The following is a 26,884-nucleotide window of genomic DNA, read 5'->3' on the forward strand; positions in this document are numbered from 1 at the left end:
GTCTGCAGATAATATGATCCTATATGTCCAAAGTCTACTAGATCTAATGAGTGACTACAGCAGGGTGGCAGGGTACAAGATCAACACCCCCAAATCAGTAGCATTTCTATACACTAGTAATGAGCAGCCTGAGGAAGAACTCAAGGAAAACATTCCGTTTGCAATAGCAACCAAAAGAATCAGATATTTAGAAATAAATTTAATTGATATTAAAGACCTATGCACAGAGAACTACAAGAAATTGCTGAAAGAAATCATGGAAGACCTGAATAAATGGAAGGGCATACCATAGATTGGAAGACTAAATATAGTTAAAATGTCTGTTCTACCAAAATCAATATATAGGTTCAATGCCATACCAATTAAAATCCAAAAAATTTGCTTTGCAGAAATAGAAAAAAAACAATAACTAAATTTATTTGGAAGGGGAGCAAGATATTTTCAGCAATTTCCCCTAAATTGCTGAAAATATCTTGAAAAGGAAAAATAAGGTGGAAGGACACAACACTACCTGATTTTAAAACATGTTATGAAGGTGCTATGGTCAAAACAGCATCCCATAAAGACAGAGTGACCAATGGAATCAAATAGAGCAGCCTCTTGAATAAATGGAGTGTGGAGAACAGGATATCTATATGCACAAGAAGAAGAAAGGATCCATATCACATCCTATACAAAAATTAATTCAAATTGAATCAAGTACCTAAACATTAGAGTTAAGAGCATAAAGCTTTTAGAAGAAAATGTAGGGAAATAACTTATAAATCTTGTAATAGGAGGTGGTTTCCTAGACCTTACAAGCATTGAAGACAGAAATAGATGAAGGGGAACCCGTCAAAATTAAACACTTTTGTGCATCAAAGAACTTTGTCAAGAAAGTAAAAAGTCAGCCTACGCAGTGGGAGACAATATTTGGAATTCACATGTCAGATGAGGGTTTCATATCCAGAATATGTAAAGAGATTCTCCAACTCAACAACAAAAAGACAAACAACCCAGTTTAAAAATGGGTAAAAGACATGAACAGACACTTCTCAGAAGAGGAAATACAAATGTCTATAAGATACATGAAAAGTTGTTCAGCTTCACTGGCTATTAAGGAAATGCAGATCAAAACCACAGTGAGATATCATCTGATACCTACTAAGGATGCCATTTTCTAGAAACAGAAAATGACATGTGTTGGAGAGGATGCGGAGAAAGAGGTACACTTATCCACTATTGGTGGGAATGTAAAATGGTACATCTCTAGAGGTGGTTCCTTAGGAAGCAAAGTATAGAATTGCCATATGATCCAGCAATCCTATTGCTAGGTATATATTCAGAGGACCTGAGGGCAAGGACACAAACAGACATTTGCATGCCAATGTTTATAGTAGCATTGCTTACGATAGTCAAGCCATGGAAACAGCCCAAATGTCCATCAATGGATGAGTAACTGAACAAGCCGTGTATATACATTTAATGGAATATTACGCAGCTGTAAGACAGAATAAGTCATGAAGCCGTGTGGATGAACCTTGAGGACGTTATGCTGAGTGAATCCAGAAACAAAAGGACAAATACCATGTGGTCTCACTAATATGAACTAACATTAAGGAGTGAACTTTGTGAATTGAAGTTAAGAACACAAGAAATAGGGTAGAGATTGTGTAATTGGTGCTGAAGGAATACAAATTTACAATACAGGTGGTTGTAAAAATTCAGAAATAGTACAATACTACCTGATTGTAGCACAATAATGTAAATACACTGGAAGAAGCTGAATGTGAGTATGATAGAGGGAGAAGGCTAGGGGCATATGAAACCAGAAGGAAAGATAGACATAAATACTGAGGCAGTATAGTTTAGGAACGCCCAGAGTGTACAATGATGGTGATTAAAAATAAAAATACAAAAGTGTTTTTGTATGAGGGAGAACAAATGAATATTATTATTGCAGGGTATTGAAAATAGATGGTATATGTGAAAAAGTGCAATCAGTGCAAGCTAGAGTCTATAGTCAACAGTAATATATAATATGCTTCCACTGAATGTAACAAAGACGTTATGCCAAAACTAAATGTCAGCAGGTGGGGGCATGGGGAAGAAAAGGAAATGTCTTCATATAAATTATGGTCCTGACGCCATTTCAATACACTGAGGTTGAATTGTATGGTGTGTGAATAAAACTGTTTAAAAATGAACTGAGAAAAACAAGTTCTAGAGAATGCGGAGAGAGAGAGAGATACCTATTCACTGTCAGTAGAGAAATGAGAGGTCTAATCCCTTGGAGGACAGTGTGGTAGTTCCACAGGAGGCTAGGGATGGGTTTGCTGTATGATCCTGAAACCCTGTTGCTCAGTATATTCCTGGAGAAACTGAATCTGGAGATAAGAATAGACGTTTGCACACTGGGGGTTATGGTGGCAGTGTTCCTGATCTACAGTGATTGGAGGTGGCCCAAGGGTACAAGGTTAAGGAATGGAAGGGGGAACAATGGTGAGTACATACAATGGACTACTGAGTGACCACAAGAAGAAATGAAGTTGTGAGGCATGCAGCCAGATGAATAACCTTAAGAGCTGTATGTTGAAAGAAATGTCAGGAAAAAAGACAAATATTATCGTGCCTCAGTCATGTGGACTAACTTTAATATTAAAATTCAGTGAACTAAATTTGAGAGTATAGGTTATCAGATTGGGGCTTATTGTAAAGGGTCCTAAATTGTAAGCTCTTGCAGCAGTCACATATATTCAGAGGTGTAACTGTTAATTCTAAATTGTGAGATATTGAGCTGTTTGTATATAACATGGTCTTTCCCAAAGACTTTGGGTACTTATGTGACACCTGAGACTCAGTCTTGAAGTTCTGAAACCATGTAAGTGAGCAGTACCCCATACAGGAACTGTTTAAAAAACTTGCAAAGGGGATCGTACTTCGAGAAACAAATGAAACTGATATATATAGGACTAAGGTATATCAGAAAACTGGGTAAAGGATGATGTCATCTATATTTTTCAACCTCAACTTCTAGGTTAGACTGGAGGGTGAGTGTTTATTTGGTGCAAAATTTTTATTTTGGGTAGTGCATTTCCTGATTTAACTTGTATGGTCAGTTTAGTTGAACACCATAAGTGCATGGAATCCTTAACAGGTAATAAGATTTTGTTGGTTTGTCCAAGTTAGTATGATACCCTGAGAATCCCAGAGTGATTTGGGCATTGAATAAAGAAGTATTTGTGGGGTCCCCTTGGAGGAATGGGGAGAAGCGGCAAGGTGTTCAGCTTCCCCATTTGGAGAATTTCTGATATTCTCACAACTGGTGGGGATAACCAAGTCAGTAGGCCACGCCCTCGATCTTAGGGTTCATCCCTTATTAAACTTACTCCTGCAAAGGATAAGCTAAGCCTACTTAAAATTATGCCTAATTCTCTCACCCCCCAGAGAACCTCTTTTGTTGCTCAGATGTGACCTCTCTCTCTAAGTCAACTCAGCATGTGAACTCCCTGCCTTTCCACCTACGCGAGACATGATGCCCAGGAATATAAATCTCCCTGGCAATGTGGGACAGAAAGCTTGGGTATAAGCCAGGACCCGGGATCAAGAGATTAAGAAAACTTTCTTGACTGAAAGGAGAATAGAGAAATGAGAAGAAATAACGTTTCAGTGGCTGGGAGATTTCAGAGTCAAGAGGTTATCTTGAAGGTTAACCCTTTTTATATCCTTTTTTAGTTTATAGTGTATTGGAGTGGCTAGAGGGAAGTACCTCAAACTGTTGAGCTGTGTTCCAGTAGCTGAGATTCTTGACAACTGTATAACAATGACGTTTATTAATGTGACTGTGTGATTATGAGAACCTTGTGTCTGATGGTTCTTATATTCCAGGTATGGATAGATGAGTGAAAAGTATGGATAAATTAAATACGTAACATTGTTATGTACCCACTGTGCTAGGCATTTTACTTATGTCTAAAGAGCCAATGCTAATGAGTTTCTCAAATACCTGAACAGTGTAATCCTCATCACATCTATACACATTATTGATTAATAAAAGAAATATCCAGAAAAAAATACATAAATATTTTTTTGTATATTTATGGGGAGAGGGTAAAATAAATTGGGTAGATGGAAACACTAGTGGTCAATGAGAGGGAGGGAAGTAAGATATATGGTATGTTTGACTTTTTATTTCTTTTTCTGGATTGATATAAATGTTCTAAAAAATGATCATGGTGACATATACACAACTATGTGATATTGTGAGCCATTAATTGTGCGCCATGTATAGAAGGTATGTGCATGAAGATTTTTCTCAATATTAAAGAAAAAGCTAAAAAAAAAAAAACAGAGAAACAACAAAAACATTTTTAATAGTTTCCACTCTCTATAAAATCAAATCAAATCCAAATGGTGGTTGAAGGATGCACTGAGAAGTAGAATGGTGAAGAGTGGTGTATACATATATTACAGAAAGGAACAAAGTTGTGAAGCATGCAGCGTTGTGACTGAACCTATGGGAAATTGTTTGATTAAAAATAATCCAGAAACAAAAGAGCAAATATTGTATGATCTCATTTAGAAAATACTTATAAGAAAATTGGGCCCTAAACTCTTAAAGCAGTCACATTTACCAGAGTGGTCATTGTTATTTCTAGATTGTGAGATGCTCTGTTACATATGTATAACCTGGTATTTCCCTGGAACTTTCAGTACCTGTGTGACACCTAAGACTCGTAGTAGTAATTCTGCAGTTCTGAAGGTCAGATTGTCACATACAATAACTGTTAAAGAAATTGAAAAAGAGATCAAGCTTCTGTTAGAGATAAGAATGAAGCTGATTAAGTCGGATTAAGGTAGTTCAGAATACAGGGGTAAGGAAGACATTGTCTGTATTTTAGAACTACACCTACTTTGTGAGACTATAGGAAGAAAGAGTTATTTTTTCCAGAACCTACATTTATTTTTTATTTTTTATTTTTTTAGCCTTTTTTTTTATTAATTAAAAAAAGAATTAACAAAACAATTAGAAATCATTCCAATCTACATGTACAATCAGTAATTCTTAATAACATCACATAGTTGCATATTCATCATTTCTTAGTACATTTGCATCAATTTAGAAAAAGAAATAAAAAGACAACAGAATAAGAATTAAAACAATAATAGAAAGAAAAAAAAACAAAAAAAACAAAAGCAAAAAACCTATACCTCACATGCAGCTTCATTCAGTGTTTTAACATAATTGCATTACAATTGGGTAGTATTGTGCTGTCCATTTCTGAGTTTTATATCCAGTCCAGTTGTACAGTCTGTATCCCTTCATCTCCAATTATCCCTTCTCTTTTTTTTTTTTTTTAATTAACGGAAAAAAAGAAATTAACCCAACATTTAGAGATCATACCATTCTACACATGCAATCATTAATTCTTAACATCATCACATAGATGCATGATCATCATTTCTTAGTACATTTGCATTGGTTTAGAAGAACTAGCAACATAACCGAAAAAGATATAGAATGTTAATATAGAGAAAAAAATAAAAGTAATAATAGCAAAATCAAAACAAAACAAAACAAGAACCTATAGCTCAGATGCAGCTTCATTCAGTGTTTTAACATGATTACTTTACATTTAGGTATTATTGTGCTGTCCATTTTTGAGTTTTTGTATCTAGTCCTGTTGCACAGTCTGTATCCCTTCAGCTTCAATTACCCATTGTCTTACCCTGTTTCTAACTCCTGCTGAACTCTGTTACCAATGACATATTTCAAGTTTATTCTCGAATGTCCGTTCACATCAGTGGGACCATACAGTATTTGTCCTTTAGTTTTTGGCTGGATTCACTCAGCATAATATTCTCTAGGTCCATCCATGTTATTACATGGTTCATAAGTTTATCTTGTCTTAAAGCTGCATAATATTCCATCGTATGTATATACCACAGTTTGTTTAGCCACTCTTCTGTTGATGGAGATTTTGGCTGTTTCCATCTCTTTGCAATTGTAAATAATGCTGCTATAAACATTGGTGTGCAAATGTCCGTTTGTGTCTTTGCCCTTAAGTCCTTTGAGTAGATACCTAGCAATGGTATTGCTGGGTCGTATGGCAATTCTATATTCAGCTTTTTGAGGAACCGCCAAACTGCCTTCCACAGTGGTTGCACCCTTTGACATTCCCACCAACAGTGGATAAGTGTGCCTCTTTCTCCGCATCCTCTCCAGCACTTGTCATCTTCTGTTTTGTTGATAATGGCCATTCTGGTGGGTGTGAGATGATATCTCATTGTGGTTTTGATTTGCATTTCTCTAATGGCCAGGGACATTGAGCATCTCTTCATGTGCCTCTTGGCCATCCGTATTTCCTCTTCTGAGAGGTGTCTGTTCAAGTCTTTTTCCCATTTTGTAATTGGGTTGGCTGTCTTTTTGTTGTTGAGATGAACAATCTCTTTATAAATTCTGGATACTAGACCTTTATCTGATATATCATTTCCAAATATTGTCTCCCATTGTGAAGGCTGTCTTTCTACTTTCTTGATGAAGTTCTTTGATGCACAAAAGTGTTTAATTTTGAGGAGCTCCCATTTATTTATTTCCTTCTTCAGTGCTCTTGCTTTAGGTTTAAGGTCCATAAAACCGCCTCCAGTTGTAAGATCCATAAGATATCTCCCAACATTTTCCTCTAACTGTTTTATGGTCTTAGACCTAATGTTTAGATCTTTGATCCATTTTGAGTTAACTTTTGTATAAGGTGTGAGAAATGGGTCTTCTTTCATTCTTTTGCATATGAATATCCAGTTCTCTAGGCACCATTTATTGAAGAGACTGCTCTGTCCCAGGTGAGTTGGCTTGACTGCCTTATCAAAGATCAAATGTCCATAGATGAGAGGGTCTATATCTGAGCACTCTATTCGATTCCATTGGTCGATATATCTATCTTTATGCCAATACCATGCTGTTTTGACCACTGTGGCTTCATAATATGCCTTAAAGTCAGGCAGCGCGAGATCTCCAGCTTCGTTTTTTTTCCTCAAGATGTTTTTAGCAATTCGGGGCACCCTGCCCTTCCAGATAAATTTGCTTATTGGTTTTTCTATTTCTGAAAAATAAGTTGTTGGGATTTTGATTGGTATTGCATTGAATCTGTAAATCAATTTAGGTAGGATTGACATCTTAACTATATTTAGTTTTCCAATCCATGAACACGGTATGCCCTTCCATCTGTTTAGGTCTTCTGTGATTTCTTTTAGCAGTTTTTTGTAGTTTTCTTTATATAGGTTTTTTGTCTCTTTAGTTAAATTTATTCCTAGGTATTTTATTCTTTTAGTTGCAATTGTAAATGGGATTCGTTTCTTGATTTCCCCCTCAGCTTGTTCATTACTAGTGTATAGAAATGCTACAGATTTTTGAATGTTGATCTTGTAACCTGCTACTTTGCTGTACTCATTTATTAGCTCTAGTAGTTTTGTTGTGGATTTTTCCGGGTTTTCGACGTATAGTATCATATCGTCTGCAAACAGTGATAGTTTTACTTCTTCCTTTCCAATTTTGATGCCTTGTATTTCTTTTTCTTGTCTAATTGCTCTGGCTAGAACCTCCAACACAATGTTGAATAATAGTGGTGATAGTGGACATCCTTGTCTTGTTCCTGATCTTAGGGGGAAAGTTTTCAATTTTTCCCCATTGAGGATGATATTAGCTGTGGGTTTTTCATATATTCCCTCTATCATTTTAAGGAAGTTCCCTTGTATTCCTATCTTTTGAAGTGTTTTCAACAGGAAAGGATGTTGAATCTTGTCGAATGCCTTCTCTGCATCAATTGAGATGATCATGTGATTTTTCTGATTTGTTGATATGGTGTATTACATTAATTGATTTTCTTATGTTGAACCATCCTTGCATACCTGGAATGAATCCTACTTGGTCATGATGTATAATTCTTTTAATGTGTTGTTGGATACGATTTGCTAGAATTTTATTGAGGATTTTTGCATCTGTATTCATTAGAGAGATTGGTCTGTAGTTTTCTTTTTTTGTAATATCTTTGCCTGGTTTTGGTATGAGGGTGATGTTGGCTTCATAGAATGAATTAGGTAGTTTTCCCTCCACTTCGATTTTTTTGAAGAGTTTGAAGAGAATTGGTACTAATTCTTTCTGGAACGTTTGGTAGAATTCACATGTGAAGCCATCTGGTCCTGGACTTTTCTTTTTAGGAAGCTTTTGAATGACTACTTCAATTTCTTTACTTGTGATTGGTTTGTTGAGGTCATCTATGTCTTCTTGAGTCAAAGTTGGTTGTTCATGTCTTTCCAGGAACCCGTCCATTTCCTCTAAATTGTTGTATTTATTAGCGTAAAGTTGTTCATAGTATCCTGTTATTACCTCCTTTATTTCTGTGAGGTCAGTAGTTATGTCTCCTCTTCCATTTCTGATCTTATTTATTTGCATCCTCTCTCTTCTTCTTTTTGTCAATCTTGCTAAGGGCCCATCAATCTTATTGATTTTCTCATAGAACCAACTTCTGGCCTTATTGATTTTCTCTATTGTTTTCATGTTTTCAATTTCGTTTATTTGTGCTCTAATCTTTGTTATTTCTTTCCTTTTGCTTGCTTTGGGGTTAGCTTGCTGTTCTTTCTCCAGTTCTTCCAAATGGATAGTTAATTCCTGAATTTTTGCCTTTTCTTCTTTTCTGATATAGGCATTTAGAGCAATAAATTTCCCTCTTAGCACTGCCTTTGCTGCGTCCCATAAGTTTTGATATGTTGTGTTTTCATTTTCATTCGCCTCGAGGTATTTGCTAATTTCTCTTGCAATTTCTTCTTTGACCCAGTCGTTGTTTAGGAGTGTGTTGTTGAGCCTCCACGTATTTGTGAATTTTCTGGCACTCTGCCTATTATTGATTTCCAACATCATTCCTTTATGGTCCGAGAAAGTGTTGTGTAAGATTTCAATCTTTTTAAATTTGTTAAGACTTGCTTTGTGACCCAGCATATGGTCTATCTTTGAGAATGATCCATGAGCACTTGAGAAAAAGGTGTATCCTGCTGTTGTGGGATGTAATGTCCTATAAATGTCTATTAAGTCTAGTTCATTTATAGTAATATTCAGATTCTCTATTTCTTTGTTGATCCTCTGTCTAGATGTTCTGTCCCTTGATGAGAGTGGTGAGTTGAAGTCTCCAACTATTATGGTATATGAGTCTATTTCCCTTTTCAGTGTTTGCAGTATATTCCTCACGTATTTTGGGGCATTCTGATTCGGTGCGTAAATATTTATGATTGTTATGTCTTCTTGTTTAATTGTTCCTTTTATAAGTATATAGTGTCCTTCTTTGTCTCTTTTAACTGTTTTACATTTGAAGTCTAATTTGTTGGATATTAGTATAGCCACTCCTGCTCTTTTCTGGTTGTTATTTGCATGAAATATCTTTTCCCAACCTTTCACTTTCAACCTGTGTTTATCTTTGGGTCTAAGATGTGTTTCCTGTAGACAGCATATAGAAGGATCCTGTTTTTTAATCCATTCTACCATTCTATGTCTTTTGATTGGGGAATTCAGTCCATTGACATTTAGTGTTATTACTGTTTGGATAATATTTTCCTCTAACATTTTGCCTTTTGTATTATATATATCATATCTGATTTTCCTTCTTTCTACACTCTTTTCCATATCTCTCTCTTCTGTCTTTTTGTATCTGACTCTAGTGCTCCCTTTAGTATTTCTTGCAGAGCTGGTCTCTTGGTCACAAATTCTTTCAGTGACTTTTTGTCTGAGAATGTTTTAATTTCTCCCTCATTTTTGAAGGATAATTTTGCTGGATATAGGAGTCTTGGTTGGCAGTTTTTCTCTTTTAGTATTTTAAATATATCATCCCACTGTCTTCTAGCTTCCATGGTTTCTGCTGAGAAATCTACACAAAGTCTTATTGGGTTTCCCTTGTATGTAATGGATTGTTTTTCTCTTGCTGCTTTCAAGATCTTCTCTTTCTCTTTGACCTCTGACATTCTAACTAGTAAGTGTCTTGGAGAACGCCTATTTGGGTCTACTCTCTTTGGGGTGCGCTGCACTTCTTGGATCTGTAATTTTAGGTCTTTCATAAGAGTTGGGAAATTTTCAGTGATAATTTCTTCCATTAGTTTTTCTCCTCCTTTTCCCTTCTCTTCTCCTTCTGGGACACCCACAACACGTATATTTGTGCGGTTCATATTGTCCTTGAGTTCCCTGATACCCTGTTCAAGTATTTCCATTCTTTTCCCTATAGTTTCTGTTTCTTTTTGGAATTCAGATGTTCCATCCTCCAAATCACTAATTCTATCTTCTGTCTCTTTAAATCTATCATTGTAGCTATCCATTATTTTTTCTATGTTTGCTACTTTATCCTTCACTTCCATAAGTTCTGCGATTTGTTTTTTCAGTTTTTCTATTTCTTCTTTATGTTCAGCCCATGTCCTCTTCATGTCCTCCCTCAATTTATCGATTTCATTTTTGAAGAGGTTTTCCATTTCTGTTCGTATATTCAGCATTAGTTGTCTCAGCTCTTGTGTCTCATTTGAGCTATTGGTTTGTTCCTTTGACTGAGCCATATTCTCAGTCTTTTGAGCGTGGACAGTTATCTTCTGCTGCTGGCGTCTGGGCATTTATTCAGATTTCTCTTGGTGTTGGACCCAGCAAGGTTGTAATATTTTTCTGTGGAATCTCTGGGTTCTGTTTTTCTTATCCTGCCCAGTAGGTGGCGCTCGTGGCACACGTTTGTCTGCGGGTCCCACCAGTAAAAGGTGCTGTGGAACCTTAAACTTTGGACAACTCTCGCCGTCCTGGGGGTTCGCTAGCCGAAGCGGCTTGAGCCGGCCCCGGGTCCGAACGCAGGGAGGGTTGCTGGTCGCCGCAGCCAGGGAAAGAGCCCGTCCGAATTTCCTAGTCGGCCCTGGGCAACAAGCGTGGCGGGAGGGCGCCAGCGGCAGCGGCCCGCCCGAGAGAGTGCACGTTCCCCGGGAGTCACGGGGTCACCGTTCTCCGCGGCCTGGGGGTTTCCGATCCAATTCTCTCAGTTGGTCCGGGGGCTGCGCGTGGTGTGGGCGCCAGCCGCCTTGGTTTCAGGGGACCGCCTCTCCAATTCTCCCAGCCGGCCCGGGAAGGGGGAAGGGAGTAACTCCGGCCGCTTGCCACCCCGCCCGGTAAGGCCCGCGCGCCTCGGCGATCTCACCCGAGCTGCTTCTCTCAGCCAGCCAGCCGTTCCAGGATGGGGTACGCTGTCTTTTTTATCTCTGTTGTGGCTTTGGGCGCTTTCTGTATTGTTTCTACTCCCCTAGTAGGTGTCCTGGAGAAGAAACTAAGATCCGCGCGTCTTACTAAGCCGCCATCTTCCAGGGTTTTAGCCTTTTTATCATATAACATAACATATATATACAAAGCAAAGAAATAAAATAGCAATAGTTTTCAAAGTACTCTTCAACCAGTAGTTACAGGACAGATCCTAGAGTTTGTCATGGGCTACCATTCGATCATCTCAGATTTTTCCTTCCAACTGCTCCAGAATACAGGAGGCTAGAAGGCTTAAGTATTTTTTTATCGCCATTATCAACTTTTTTCTGTTGTTTTTGTGAAAAATAACGTATATACAGAAAAGCTGTAGATTTTAAAGCACAACACCACAATTAGTTGTAGAACATTTCAGAGTTTGACATAGGTTACAATTCCACAATTTTAAGTTTTTACTTCTAGCTGCTCTAAGATACTGAAGACTAAAAGCGATATCAGTGTAATGATTCAGCAACCATATTCATTTGTTAAATCCTATCTTTTCTGTATAATTCCACCATCACCTTCGATCTTTCTATCCCTTTCTTTAGGGGTGTTTGGACTATGACCATTCTAACTTTTTCATGTTGGAAGAGTCTATCACTAATATGGGGTAGGAAGATAGAACTATCTGATGTTCTGGAGCAGCTAGGTCCTCTAGGTTTTAGGACTTACCTGGTGCAGGGACCCATCTGGAAGTTGTGGGTTTCTGGAAAGTTACACTGGTGCATGGAACCCTTGTGGAATCTTATATATTGCCCTAGGTGTTCTTTAGGATTGGTTGGAATGGTCCTGGTTCGGGTTTGGCAGGTAATGATAGGTAGCAGTGTCTAACTGAAGTTTATGTAAGAGCAACCTCCAGAGTAACTCTTGACTCTATTTGAACTCTCTCTGCCACTGATAATTTGTTAGTTACACTTCTTTTCCCCCTTTTGGTCAGGATGGAATTGTTGAAACCATGGTGCCAAAGCTGGATTCATCCCTAAAAATCGTCATCCACATCACCCAAAACCTCAGTTTCCTCAGCCTATCTGAATGGATCATTTAAACAACCCAAACACAGGGAGCCCAGAATCGGAATGAGGGCCTGTAATTCTTTATAGCTTAATGTAATGTCCGTGTACATCCCAGAGTATGTTAAGCAGACAATCAAAAATTATTGGCAGGGTGGGCCACAGTGGCTCAGTGGCAGAGCTCTTGCCTGCCATGCCAGAGACCTGGGTTCAATTCCTGGTGCCTGCCCATGTATTAAAAAAAAAAAAAAAAAAAATTATTGGCAGAGTCAGTTGAGGGATGGAAGAAAAAATACGGAGTTGTTTGTTAAACTTTACCTCCAGAGGAACCCCCTGATGCTATCTCATACATTATGGACTCCAAAGTCAGTAGGCTGAGTCCGTGATCTTGAGGCTTGCTCTTATGAAGCTTGTATGTAGTGGAGAAGCTTAGCCTACCTAAGGTTATGCCTAAGAGTTACTTCCCGAGGACCTCTTTTATTGCTCAAAATGTGTTCTCTCTCTCTCCAAACCTAACTCTTCAAGTGAAATCATTACCCTCCACCCTACATGGGACATGACTCCCAGGGATGAGCCTGGCCCTGGCACCAGGGAATGGACAATGCCATCCTGACCAAAAACAGGAAAGCAGGTATTAATGGCTGAGAGATTTTGATTAGGGTTGAGAGGCTATTCTGGAGGCCACTCTTATGCAAGCTTCAGCTAGACATTGCTACCTATCATTGTTAGTGAAACCCCAACCAAACCTCTCTCTTCAGCCAACACAGCAAGCAGACTCATCACTCTCTCCCTGTCTATGTGGGACATGACTACCTTGGGTGTGGATCTTCCTGGCAGCGTGGGACAGAAATCCCAGAATGAGCTGAGATTCAGCATCAAAGGATTGAGAAAAACTCTAGAATGAGCTGAGAATTAGCATCAAAGGATTGAGAAAACCTTCTTGACCAAAAGGGGGAAGAGTGAAATGAGACAAACTGTCAATGGCTGAGAGATTCCAAACAGAGTCAAGAGGTTATCCTGGAGGCTATTCTTATGCATTAAGTAGATATCACCTTGTTATCCAAGATGTAATGGAGAGGCTGGAGGGAACTGCCTGAAAATGTAGAGCTGTGTTCCAGTAGCCATGTTTCTTGATGATGATTGTATAATGATATAGCTTTCACAGTGTGACTGTGGGATTGTGAAAACCTTGTGTCTGATGCTCCTTTTATCTACCTCGTCAACAGATGAGAGAAACATATGGAATAAAAATAAATAATAGGGGGAACAAATGTTAAAATAGATTTAATTTGAAATGCTAGTGATCAGTAAAAGGGATCAGTAAGGGGTATGGCCTGTAAAAATTTTTTTTTTTCTGTTTGTTACATTTTTCTGTTGTCTTTTTATTTCTTTTTCTGAATTGATGCTAATATTCTGGGAAATGATCATGATGATGAATATGCAACTATGTGATGATATTGTGAATTGCTGAGTGTATGTGTTGGGAATGTTTGTTTCTTGTAATTTTTTTTAATTACTAAAAAATTAAAAATAAATAAATAAATAAAAATTAAAAAAAAAAAAACCCCAACCAAAACCATTCCTACCAACTCTAGGAACACCTAGGGCTTTATCTGAGATTCTACAAAGGTTCCATGCACTATTATTACTTTCTAGAAACCTCCAACCTTCAGATGGGTCCCTAGACCGGATAGGTCCTGAAACCCAACAGGGTCTGCCTCTCCAGAACATCAACTAGCTCCATCCCCCTATCCCATATTTTCAACAGCCCCTTACAATTTGAATAAGTTAGAATGGGCATAGCCCAAATAACTCTATATAAAGATTGGAAGAAAGATCTAAGGAAAAGGTAGAAGTTATACAGAGAAGATAGGGTTTAACAAATGAGTATGATTGCTGAATTATTTATATTAATATTTCTTTTAGTCTCCAGTGTCTTGGAGCAGCTAAAGGTAAAAACCTAAAATTGTGAAAATTTTTAATTAATAAAAAATTTAAAATAAATAAATAAATAAATAAAAATTAAAAAAAAAAAAAAACCCAACCAAAACCATTCCTACCAACTCTAGGAACAAATTCTATACCAAATTTTATACCAAATTCTGAAATATGTCCTATAACTAATTGTTGCTGTGTGCTTTGAAACTTATTATTTTTTTTTGTATATGTGTTGTTTTTCACACACACACACAAAATCCATGTTCCACCTGACCCCAGCCTATCTCTGCAGTCTTGTTTCATTTTACTCTTCATTATCTCCCTTCACTCCTGCTGCTCTGGACATCTCTCTGGTTCTCTAACGTCCTGTGCCCTTTTATAGCTCTAAGCTATTCCTTCTGTCTAGAATGTCAGGTCCTACATTTCTTCTCGTAGTGTGATTTGAGTAAATATGTAGTCTACATCCCAAGATTCCGTAGGTAACAGTTTTACTAAATATTTCACAATCACTTAGTGAGTGGAACATACCTCAAGCAGATAAACCAAATCAGGGTGGCATTAAGTGAAAGGTGGTTCACATGTGCTTTAGTAACAGCTAATATATTCCTACATGGGAGAGGAAGTTTCTAGTGTGTTTAAATTTAGCATACAGCCTATTTAAATGGGATTGTTATTTATTATGGCTTTTAAATATTTATATATTAAAGATGGAATTGGGTCTAGATCTTTTGAAGCCGCCCCAAAGAGCCTAACTACATAATACTGTTTTAATGTATCCTGTACTGTATAAGATAATGATAAAATGATTTAATTATAAAAACAATTTGAATTTAATATTTTTCTTCCATTTCAGTTATTTGAAATGTTGTCTTAACCAGATTTTTTCTTTTTTTTAAACATTCAGTAAATGTTAAAGTCTTAAACTAAACCATACAAAGAAACTTTCTTAATCTGAAAAGTGTATATCCAAAAACTAGCACAAGCATCATTCTTATTGCTGAAATTTTAGAAGCTTTTCATTTACAATTAGGAACAAGTCAAGGATCTTCACTTTTTTTTGTTTTTTTTTTGAGTTCAGTGTTTTTAGTTTATTCATTTTACTTAATATTTACATACAATTGAGTACACATTTTAAGTGATGAGTTTTAACAAATTTATATATGTACTCATATGTACTCCAAAGTCTATCAAATTACAGACCAATGACCCTTACAACATAAAGTATTCTCATGTCAAAACCAACCTTGTGAACAGTTTAAAAAGTTCAAAAAAATGATCAGACATTCAAGTAGAGATATGAATGAAACTGATCTGAATAGGACTAAGGTATATCAGAAGACTGGGTAAAGGATTGATTGCATTCATTCACTAAAACTTCAACTTCACTGTGAGACTAAAGGGAGAGATGTTTATTTGATGCAAAATTTATATTTTTCCTAATTTAACTTTATGGTCTGTTCAGTTGAACATTGTAAGTACAAGGAATCTTGAATAGGGCATGAGATTTTGTTGGTTAGTTTAGGTTTGTGATGCCCCAATAAATCCCAGAGTGATTTGGACAATGAATAAAGAAGTATTGCAGAGTCCCCTTAGAGGAATGGGGAGAAAGGGGGAAAGATTAAGCTTCCTCATTTGGAGAATCTCTGATACTCTCACAAGCAGTGGGAACCTCTGGAAACCTCTTTTGTTGCTCAGATGTAGCCTCTCTAAGCCAACACAGTAAGGGAACCCACTGCCCTCCCCTCCTACGTGGTACATGACTCCCAGGGGTGTGAATCTCCCTGGCAACAGGGACAGAAATCCCGAAATGAGCTGGGCCCTGGCATCAAGGGATTGAGAAAACCTTCTTGACCAAAGGGGGAAGAGAGAAATGAGAAAAAATAAAGTGTCAGTGGCTGAGAGATTTCAGAGTCGAGAGATTATCCTGGAGGTTATTCTTACGTATTATATAAATATCCCTTTTCAGTTTATGGTGTATTTGAGTGGCTAAAGGGAAGTACCTGAAACTGTAGAGCTATGCTCCAGTAGATGATTGTATAAAGATATAACATTTACAGTGTGACTGTGTGATTGTGAAAACCTTGTGTCTGATGTTCCCTTTATCTAGGGTATGGACAGTTGAATAAAAAAAATGGATAAAAAATAAATAAATAATGGGGAAACAAAGGTTAAAATATATTAGGTAGATGGAAATACTATTGGTCAATGAGAGGGTAAGAAGTATGGTGTGTATGGGTTTTTTCTTTTTTTCTTTTTATTTCTTTCTCTTGAGTGATGCAAATGTTCTAAGAAATGATCACAGTGATGAATATACAACTATGTGATGATACTGTGAGCCATTGCTTGTCTACCAAGTATGGAATGTTGGTATGTTAAGAATGTCTGTGTTTGTATGTTATTTTATCAATGAAAATATTAAACAAACAAAAAACCTACCTTGTCAATATGATCTCTATTTCTACAAAGATATCTAGTGTTCTATTTTTTCCCCAAAGGGAATAACTTTTTAATGTTTTAGGGATTCATGTTCTAGGAAATCATACGTTATGAACTGTTAGGTGAAACTTCTTTCACTCAGTATAAGAATACTTTCACTCAGTATAAGAATATATCAGAAGTTAATTCTTTTTAATATTTAGAAATTTTCAATTTTAAGAATTACCATCAATTATTTATTTATTTTCCTATTGTTGTAAGCCTGGACTGTTTCCACTTTGGGGCTGTTAGGAATAAATATACTGTGACCATATTTGTAGCTATCATTTCATAGCATTCTTACAGTGATTGGAGATAAATGCTGTCATTTATTGGGAGTTTGAGTACCAGAGGAGAAAATTTGCCCATGGTCAGACAACAATTCCCAGAAGTCTCAAGTATGTCTTTAACATCACTGATTTCTGCTATGCTAAGGTCCTACAACTGGCCAGGCCAAGGTTTTTATTCTTTCTTACCTTGTCTCCACTGGTTTCCCATACACCTTCCCCCCACCCCCACAGCACTGTTTATAATAGTAGAAAAATAGAAATAGCTACCAATAGGAAATTGGTTTTTAAAAGTACAGTTCATCTATTCAATGAAATATATGAGGCCATTATAAATTATATAGAGTTCACAGCTTTTTTATGATATTGAATTGGAGTTCGCAACCAGTGCTTTTAAGAGTCTTGAGTTCACATTTTCTAGGGGGTTCACATTAAGTCATATGGTCTGTATCCTTTTGTGCCTGGCTAATTTCATTCAGCGTTATGTCCTCAAGGTTCATCAGTGTTATATGCTTCAGGGCCTCATTTCCTCTTACTGCTTCTTACTTATTCCATTGTATGTATATAGCACAGTTTATCTACTCATCTCATGACAGACACTTGAATTGTTTCCATCTTTTAGCAATTGTGAATAATGCTGCTATGAACATTGGTGTGCAAATGTCTATTCATGTCATTACTTTCAGATTTTCTGGGTATATCCTGAGTAGTAGAATTGCTGGGTCATAGGGTAACTCGATATTTAGTTTTCTGAGGAACCTCCAAACTGTCTTCCCTAGCAGCTGTGCCATTATACATTCCCACCAGCAGTGGATAGATGTTCTGATTTCTCCACATCCTCTCCAACATTTGTAGTTTTCATTTGTTTAATGGCAGCCATTCATAGAGGTGTGAGATGATATCTCATTGTGGTTTTGATTTGCATTTCCCTCATAGCTAATGAATGTGAACATCTTTTCTTGTGCTTTAGAGCTATTTGTATTTCCTCTTGAGAATAATGTCTGTTCGTAACTTTTCCCCGTTTTATAATTGGGTTGTTTGTTCTTTTATTGTTGAGTTTTAGAATTTCTTTATACATACTGAATATTGAATACTTATCAGATACATGGTTTTCAAATATTTTCTCCCATTGAGTTGGCTGCCTCTTCACCTTTTTTAACAAAGTCCTTTGCAGCACAGAAGCATTTGATTTTGAGGAATTCCCACCAGATTTGTTTTTAATTCTGTATTTTTAAAAGATAAGGTGAGGGTACAGTGCGATGGTGGCTCAGTGGCAGATTCTTGCTTGCCATACGCGGAGACTTAGGTTCTATTCCCAGTGCCTGCCCGTACGAAAAAAATAAATAAATAAGGGGGTGGGGGTTTCTGTTGAAGAGTGCTGTGAAAAGTATTGATTTTTTTTTCTTTGCTTTATATATTTATACAATTAAACAGTTAAAAAAAAATAAAAATTAAAAAAGATGAGGGGGTCATTTCTGTCACTGTAGAGAAGGTCAATTACAACATGTCAGCAATCTGTCAGTATTTAAAACTTTGTTATAAATAATAATTTGAGGTATCTTTTGGCAATTCATAAGACCTCAGAAGATTGCTCATGGAATTGAAGAGAAGCTTTATTCTGATCATCTTACCATTATGATTTCATTATTCGGTGATCCCTGTAATTCAGCAATGGGCTGGCAATGTTAAGAGGCAATGAACTGACTTCCGGAGAAGATGGCGGCTTAGTAAGACGCGCGGGTCTTAGTTCCTCCTCCAGAAAAGCAACTAAAGAAACAGAAACAATACGAAACAGCTCCCGGAGTCACGACAGAGACCAAAAAGACAGCGTACCCCACTCTGGAACAGCTGAACAGGCAGGGAGAATCCGCTCTGGTGAGATACTCGAGGGGCGCGCGTTTTCCCGGCCGGGGCGGCTGGCGACAGGGGTCCCCTCCACGCACGTGGCTCCCCGGTCTGACTGGGAACGTTGGATAGCGGGGCCCTCCCATCACGCTTGGCGTTTCGGGCCAGCTGGGCAATTAGGACCGGCACTCTCCCAAGCCGCGGCGGCCAGCGACCCCCGCCTTCACGCGCGGTTTCCCGGGCCGACTGCCGTGCAGACAGATGAGCGCCACGAGCGCCACCTACTGGGCAGGAAAAGAAAAACAGAGCCCAGAGATTTCACAGAAAAACCTTTCAACCAGCTGGGTCCCACACCCAGGGAAATCTGATCAAATGCCCAGACACCAGCAGAAAATAATGGATGACGCTCGGAAAATTGAAGATATGGCCCAGTCAAAGGAACAAACCAATAGTTCAAATGAGATACAGGAGCTGAGACAACTAATGCTGAATATACGAACAGAAATGGAAGAAGTCTTCAAAAACCAAATCAATAAATTGAGGGAGGACATGAAGAAGACATGGGCTGAACAAAAAGAAGGAATAGAAAATCTGAAAAAACAAATCACAGAACTTACGGGAGTGAAGGACAAAGAAGAAAAAATGGAAAAAACAATGGATACCTACAATGGTAGATCTAAAGAGACAGAAGCTACAATTAGTGAACTGGAGGATGGAACATCTGAATTCCAAAAAGAGACAGAAACTATAGGGAAAAGAATGGAAAAACTTGAGCAGGGGATCAGGGAACTGAATGACAATATGAAGCGCACAAATATACGTGTTGTGGGCGTCCCAGAAGGAGAAGAGATGGGAAAAGGAGGAGAAAAACCAATGGAAGAAATTATCACTGAAAATTTCCCAACTCTTACGAAAGACCTAAATTTGCAGATCCAAGAAGTACAGCGCACCCCAAAGAGAATAGACCCAAATAGGCGTTCTCCAAGACACTTACTAGTTAGAATGTCAGAGGTCAAAGAGAAAGAGAGGATCTTGAAAGCAGCAAGAGAAAAACAATCTGTCACATACAAGGGAAACCCAATAAGACTATGTGTAGATTTCTCAGCAGAAACCATGGAAGCTAGAAGACAGTGGGATGATATATTTAAATTACTAAAAGAGAAAAACTGCCAACCAAGACTCCTATATCCAGCAAAATTGTCCTTCAAAAATGAAGGAGAAATTAAAACATTTATAGACAAAAAGTCACTGAGAGAATTTGTGACCAAGAGACCAGCTCTGCAAGAAATACTAAAGGGAGCACTAGAGTCAGATACGAAAAAACAGAAAAGAGAGGTGTGGAGTAAAGTGTAGAAAGAAGGAAAATCAGATATGATATATATAATACAAAAGCCAAAATGGTAGAGGAAAATATTATCCAAACAGTAATAATACTAAAAGTTAATGGACTGAATTTCCCAATCAAAAGACGTAGAATGGCAGAATGGATTACGACCCAGCAATACCACTGCTAGGTATCTACTCAAAGGACTTAAGGGCAAAGACACAGACGGACATTTGCACACCAGTGTTTATAGCAGCATTATCTACAATTGCAAAGAGATGGAAACAGCCAAAATGTTCATCAACAGACGAGTGGCTAAACAAACTGTGGCATATACCTACGATGGAATATTATGCAGCTTTAAGACAGACTAAACTTATGAAGCATGTAGTAACATGGATGGACCTAGAGAACATTATGCTGAGTGAGTCTAGCCCAAAACTAAAGGACAAATACTGTAAGGTCCCACTGATGTGAACCGACATTCGAGAATCAGCTTGGAATATATCATTGGTAACAGAGACCAGCAGGAGTTAGAAACAGGGTAAGATAATGGGTAATTGGAGCTGAAGGGATACAGACTGTGCAACAGGACTAGATACAAAAACTCAAAAATGGACAGCACAATAATACCTAGGTGTAATGTAACTAGGTTGGAACACTGAATGAAGCTGCACCTGAAATATGGTTTTTTGTTTGTATGTGTGTTGGTATCTTTTGTTTTTGTTTTTTTCTTTTTCCTTTATATATAGATATATGTATTTTATTAGTATTATTATTTTAATTCTCTTCTCTATATTAACATTCTATATCTTTTTCTGCTGTTTTGCTAGTTCTTTTCCTAAAGCGATGCAAATGTACTAAGAAATGATGATCATACATCTATGTGATGATACTAAGAATTACTGAGTGCATTTGTAGAATGGAATGATTTCTAAATGTTGCGTTAATTTCTTTTCTTTTTTTTGATTAATAAAAAAACTAAAAAAAGGCAATGAACTAGCTGTGTTCATTGACCTTGATGATAATTGTATAAAGATAGAGCATTTGCAGTGTGACTGTGTGATTGTTGAAGCTCTGTGTCTGGTGCTCTTGTTATCCAGGGTATGGACAGATGAGTTTAAAAAATGTGGATAAAAAAATAACTAATATGGAAACAAAGGGTAAAATAAATTGGGTAGAGGGCAATACAGTGGTCAGTGATAGGGAGGGGTAAGGTGTGTGGTGTGTATGAGATTTTTCTTTTTATTTATTTTCCTAGAGTGATGCAAATGTTGTAAAAAATGGTCATGGTAATGAATATGCAACTATGTGATGATATTGTGAGCTATTGTTTATGTACATCATGTGTGGAATGTCTATGTATGAAGATTTCTCAATAAAATATTTTTTTAAAGTCAAACTATAGTGGAAGGAAACATAGCAGGATAGAATGACTTGATAAACGTATCCTCCCAAAAGTCATCTCAAGCATAGAGATAAGTGGAATAGTCTGAATTTTACCATTGAAATTAATAGAACGAGAAAAGCTTATTTATTTAGATGTACCATTTAACAGTCTTAGAATTTCAACAGGTATTTTCTTTTTTGATTTGGGCAGCTACTCCTTGAAAAAATAGTGCATGGTTCTTATTTGAGTGCTTGCCCAAAGGCAAGAGAACTTTATGATTCTACTAAATCTTTGTTGCTGTAATTGAAGTTATTTTTTCTTTTCTAAATCTTTGATGAAAATAATGCATTATCTTAATTTAATATTTATAGAATACTCTGAATAACTGCACATTTTAACCTCATTGAAGGGCTGATGTTTTTCTTCTTAGATTGTTTTTTCCATAATTTTGTGGCATTGTGTAAATTAGAGGTCATTCAGTAAGAATGTTTCCATAGCTAACTTTTTTAATGGTCACATCACAATTTCATTGGGTTGATTTTGAGCTGTCGTCATTCATTTTGGGAGACTATACGGTGAAAGGTGATCATTTGACCCGTTTTGAATTAAATTTGAAGACTTCAGGTACTCAGAAACCTGACTTTTTTTTCTAGTGTGTGGGTTATTATGGATATGATAAACCATTAGATTTGAAAGAAGCCAAGTGAAAAAGGAAAGAAGGTAGCAGAGGGAAAGGTCACTTATGAACATTGAAAAGAAACACAAGTTCTCTCATGGAATTTCTTTTTCACTCTATATCTTACTGCACTTATACTCAATACCAGAGTTCTCACATTTTTCTCTTAGTGTTTAGTTTATATTTCTCTTGCCTTTACAGCCTATTGTGAGTTACTATAGGTAATGAATTCATCTAACTTAGAGTTTTTTCCTTAAATTCTTCACAGTTGACAGGCTTGTAGTAATTGATTATTGAGTACTTATTGATTATTTGACTTTATAAGTAAAAGACATTGAATTTTACATGTAATTTATTTGTGCATTCACAATATATTTATTGAAATTGCTAGACTTCTGGTTTGGGTTATATCAGCAAACTAAATGGTCTTTGCCCTCATGTTGCTAATAGCAATCTAGAGGAAAAGCCTGAATGGTAGAATAATTTTTATTTCCTCATCCCGAAAATAAATAACGCAAATCAGCAACTTAGAGCTGACTGGAAAATAACTAGCTTCCAGTTTTTTCTGATAGATAAAGTAGTGAATGATAGAACTTTTTCTGTAGTATATAAATGTGGTAAGATTCTGATTATGTGGATTTTTAATCATGTGACATAATTTGCGACTCATCTCCAGATAGTTCTTGCCCACATGAGTTGAGGCTGTCACCCTGATAATAGAGATGCAGTGGTACCAGTTGCCTTAGAATAGCTAAAGATAATTTTTTCAGAATGCATTAAAACCTAGATTATCCCCTAAAATAAAAATTTGTTGTATAACAACATAAAAACAGCAGTTAATTTGGGGAAGAAAATACAGTTAGCATGGGATGTTTACCTTTGGACTGTGTGTTTAGTTCTTATTGCCCAAGATATTAAGAGGGCATTTAACAGCAAGACTATAGGACATTGTAAACAGGAAGCATATAGAAAGAAATCTGAGCAAGTGTTTTAGTTCCCTGACATGTCATTTGGGAGACAAGAAAGCAGTGTTAATTTGATTGTATTGTTATTTAAGAAACTCAACTACTATTCTGTTGATTGGTGAAAGACTCTTTACCTTCTGCTCACTTTAATGTGAGATTAAGTTCTTGATTTAATTAGTGATAGTTACTAAATTTTATCAGAAACAGAATGACCACATAGATTGAAACACAAGTTGCATATCATAGCATTATTTCCCCTGCTCCTCAGAGTACAGCAGCGTTATCAGTGTTGCTGTCAGCATGAGGTAGAATTTTACTAACTCCAGAATGCTGAATTCTTACTCTACCACTGTCCTCACAGACTTTGGAATCTACATTACCATTCCAGAAGAACTTCAGTTTTCAGTAGAAAGTTCCATTTAAAGGGGATATTTAGAAATATTGGTTCTTTTGGTTTGGTATATGTTCCAGGTTGTGTTCCTCCACTTTAAAGACCAAGTTACTCAGCCTCTCAGGTGTATTTAAGCTGCATCTCCCAAGACTTTGGGGGAACCAAAGAATAGCCTCTTATTATTTTACTGTACTAAATATAATTGTCCTGGGGACTAAAATACTTGAGTTCACGTTGTCAGCATATTCATATGTGCCATTATGATAAGAATCCAACTGTTATTCCTAGACACCACCATCACAAGGCTTGAAGTCCAGATTATCAGAGTGTTAATTCTATGAAGTTAGTCCAACATGAGGAGTCAGATAAAAATCAGAAATTTGTTGAGTCTTGCTTCTTTCAGATGAGTTCATAGAACACTCAGAACAATTTGGAAGTTGATCTTAGAAGCAAATTTTTTTCCTTTCATTTCTAGGTTCTAGGGAAACATTTCTTAGGAGATATCTCAATTTATTTTGAAAATTAATCTTTTCTCTAAAATTATAGAAATAAAAATATTTATATAGTATCACTTCTACATGGTTCTCCAGCTCCATGATCATTTCTAAAGTCCACTGCTAGGTCTGATGTGCCTGTCTGAACTTCACAAGGAGCAGGATAACATGTGACCAAGCAAAATTTTAGTAACAGTAATTTAATATATGTCACCTTTGTGCTGGCTTCATTGATAGGGAAGAGGTAGGTACTATGAGATCACCAGTTTCAGTGCTCTTAGGAAAACAATGTCATTAGCTAAATGAGCGATATGTTCCTATCACTTTATTTCCTGGTCATTTTATCAGCTTGGGTAGAGGATTGCTGATATACTAAGTTTGTCCTTTTCTATATCACTTCCCAAAAAGGCATAGTATATTAAGTTGCCATAACTTAGAGAATATCTATTTACCTTTTATTTTGAAGGTAGGTTAAAAAAAAAAGCCATCTATATCTCCTATATTCTGTTTCAAAAACATAAAATGCAGAAAAAAGCTAGTAGAATAAAAAACTAGTGCTCCTCGAGTGTATAGAATTACAGAATATCAGAACTGGGAAGGACCTTGGATGTCTTCTACTCCAAGCCTTACCCAAAGCGTAAATCTGTTGTAGTCTTCTCAACTATCCTTCATCCAGACTGCTTAAATATTTTCAGAGTTTTGGAACTCACTACTTCTCAAAATATTATTTTTAAGGATATCTCCTTATTAGTAAATCCTTTGTTAGGTTGAATTGAAATCTGTCTTCTCCTGCTATTGTAATACCTAATCATAATTGTTAGAACTGATCATATATTTTTCTCTAAGTGTAGTTTAACTTTGATTTCTCTTTTTCAGACATTGTCATTGATAACTTTTCATATTTTTCATTTAGCTTGTAACACTTCAAGAAGCAAAACTGCTGCTAAATGAGGATGATTATCTTATTAAAGCTGTATATGACTACTGGGTGAGAAAACGTAAAAACTGTAGGGGGCCATCCCTCATTCCTCAGATAAAGCAAGAGAAAAGAGATGGCTCTACCAACAATGACCCCTATGTTGCCTTTCGGAGGAGAACAGAGAAAATGCAGACTCGAAAGGTAATGTGCAAATTAGATTTAATTGAATGTTGTTTAACGGTATTTAAGATCAGTAGTTCATTTCTGCTCATTTTAAGCTTGTAGTTGAAATTATATAAGAAATTATGTGTCCTTACGAACCTCAGAAGTTTTGAGTTTTTCAGTAAACCATATATTCTATCTTGCATCCACCCTGTTTGGGAAACTGATAGTTTGAAATAATACTACTTTTTCTTTGGGGGTACTTAAAAGCTCAAAGTTCTTTTGAAGCTAGATTCTAATTCTTTCAGGTAAAAATGGACTCTCCTGCCCCTAACTATTATGGGGTCATGGGAAGTGGGGAAAGGTTCATTTTTAAGCTTTTTCTACCAGCAGCAAAAAGTAATACAGTGGAATCTTTCTTTCCTTTTCTGCTTTGTCAGTTGTGTTAGATTTCAAATAGATGAACATGTTCCCATCTTGCTTTCAGAAGCGCCGTGAGCCAGAATTTTAAGTAAGAGAAATAGGATCTTATACTGTGGAATGATGTGGTATAGAGTAAGCATTATTTCAGGGATGGGGTAGAAAAATCACAAGATCACTGTCTTCCATTTATCATAACAGTAACACCGCACATGATATCACATTCTCTAAGGTTGCAAAATATCAGGAAAATTATAAATGTAAAAACCATGAAGAATTCTATTTGGAGATGAGCTATTTTCTCTGAATTCTTATTTCTCCAAACATGAAAAGATTGTCTTTGTCAGCTGTTAATGTAACAGCTGTGAAGCATAACAGCTGCCAGGGACAGTATATTTTCCCAGTCATTAATAACTAGAGCTTCTACAGTTCTTTCTTATGGATATGATTTTCTTAAAACATCATAGGATGGATTTCCCATGTCTAGATAACATTTCCTAACCCAGGCTGAATTTTAAAATTGGCATTCTAGTTCTTAACTGAGGAAATCTAAAATACTTTATGAAGGTTTAGCCTTACTTAAAAAAGATTGCAGTGAAATAAGTAAAATTTTTCAAATGTGGTCTATTAGGCACAAAGAAGGAGAGGCTTGATGAACCATTGAAAAATCTGAATTATCAGTTGCTTTTTTATTTTTAAATCATTATTGTGGCAACACTTATACAACATAAAATTTCCCATTTTATCCAATTTCAAATATAAATTGAGTGGTATTAATTACTGTCATGATGTCTTGCTACCATCACTACCATCCTTTACCAAAACTTCTCTATCAACCCAAACAGAAACTGCATTCAGTAAGCATTAACTCCTCATTCTCATCCTACCCCTATCCCACCTCCACCAATTGCTTTTTAAAAGAAATGTAGTTAATTTAGGTATATTGCAAACATAGACTGTTAGAGATGTCTTTTGAAGTAAAAGTACTATTGGACATCCTTTAATTAATGTGTTTGCTGTATTTGTAATTGGCAGTATTTCTGGGCATACAATATTATGCATTTTTAAATACGTCTTATTCTTAAATAAGTTTAATTGATGTTTTCTAACCAGGGCATACTGAGAATTACTAGTATCTAGTTCCTGTGTTTAGGCCCTTTGACTCTGTAATAATAGTCAGTCTTCATTCCCAGATTCTCTGTTTCCTGCCGTTTCTCTTACCTGTTATTTTTATCGTCCTCTGTAGAGTGGTAGATTTTATTTTCTAATGCTTTCTACTCTTTATTCCTCTCTGCCTTCAATTGTAG

At 36.6% G+C, this 26,884-nt stretch overlaps 1 protein-coding gene across 3 annotated transcripts in view; it reads left to right on the forward strand.

The window, feature by feature from the left end:
• EPC2 (enhancer of polycomb 2) overlaps positions 1-26,884 on the forward strand; it is a 227,003-nt gene that overhangs the window by 161,337 nt on the left and 38,782 nt on the right. For all 3 annotated transcript variants that reach the window (XM_077153746.1, XM_077153745.1, XM_077153747.1), the window contains one exon: positions 24,990-25,196. In XM_077153746.1, coding sequence (XP_077009861.1) covers positions 24,990-25,196 — 207 coding nt within the window. The remainder of the gene's footprint in view (positions 1-24,989; positions 25,197-26,884) is intronic.

This window comes from Tamandua tetradactyla, chromosome 3 (genome assembly GCF_023851605.1).
Source record: "Tamandua tetradactyla isolate mTamTet1 chromosome 3, mTamTet1.pri, whole genome shotgun sequence".
Classification (NCBI taxonomy): domain Eukaryota; kingdom Metazoa; phylum Chordata; class Mammalia; order Pilosa; family Myrmecophagidae; genus Tamandua; species Tamandua tetradactyla.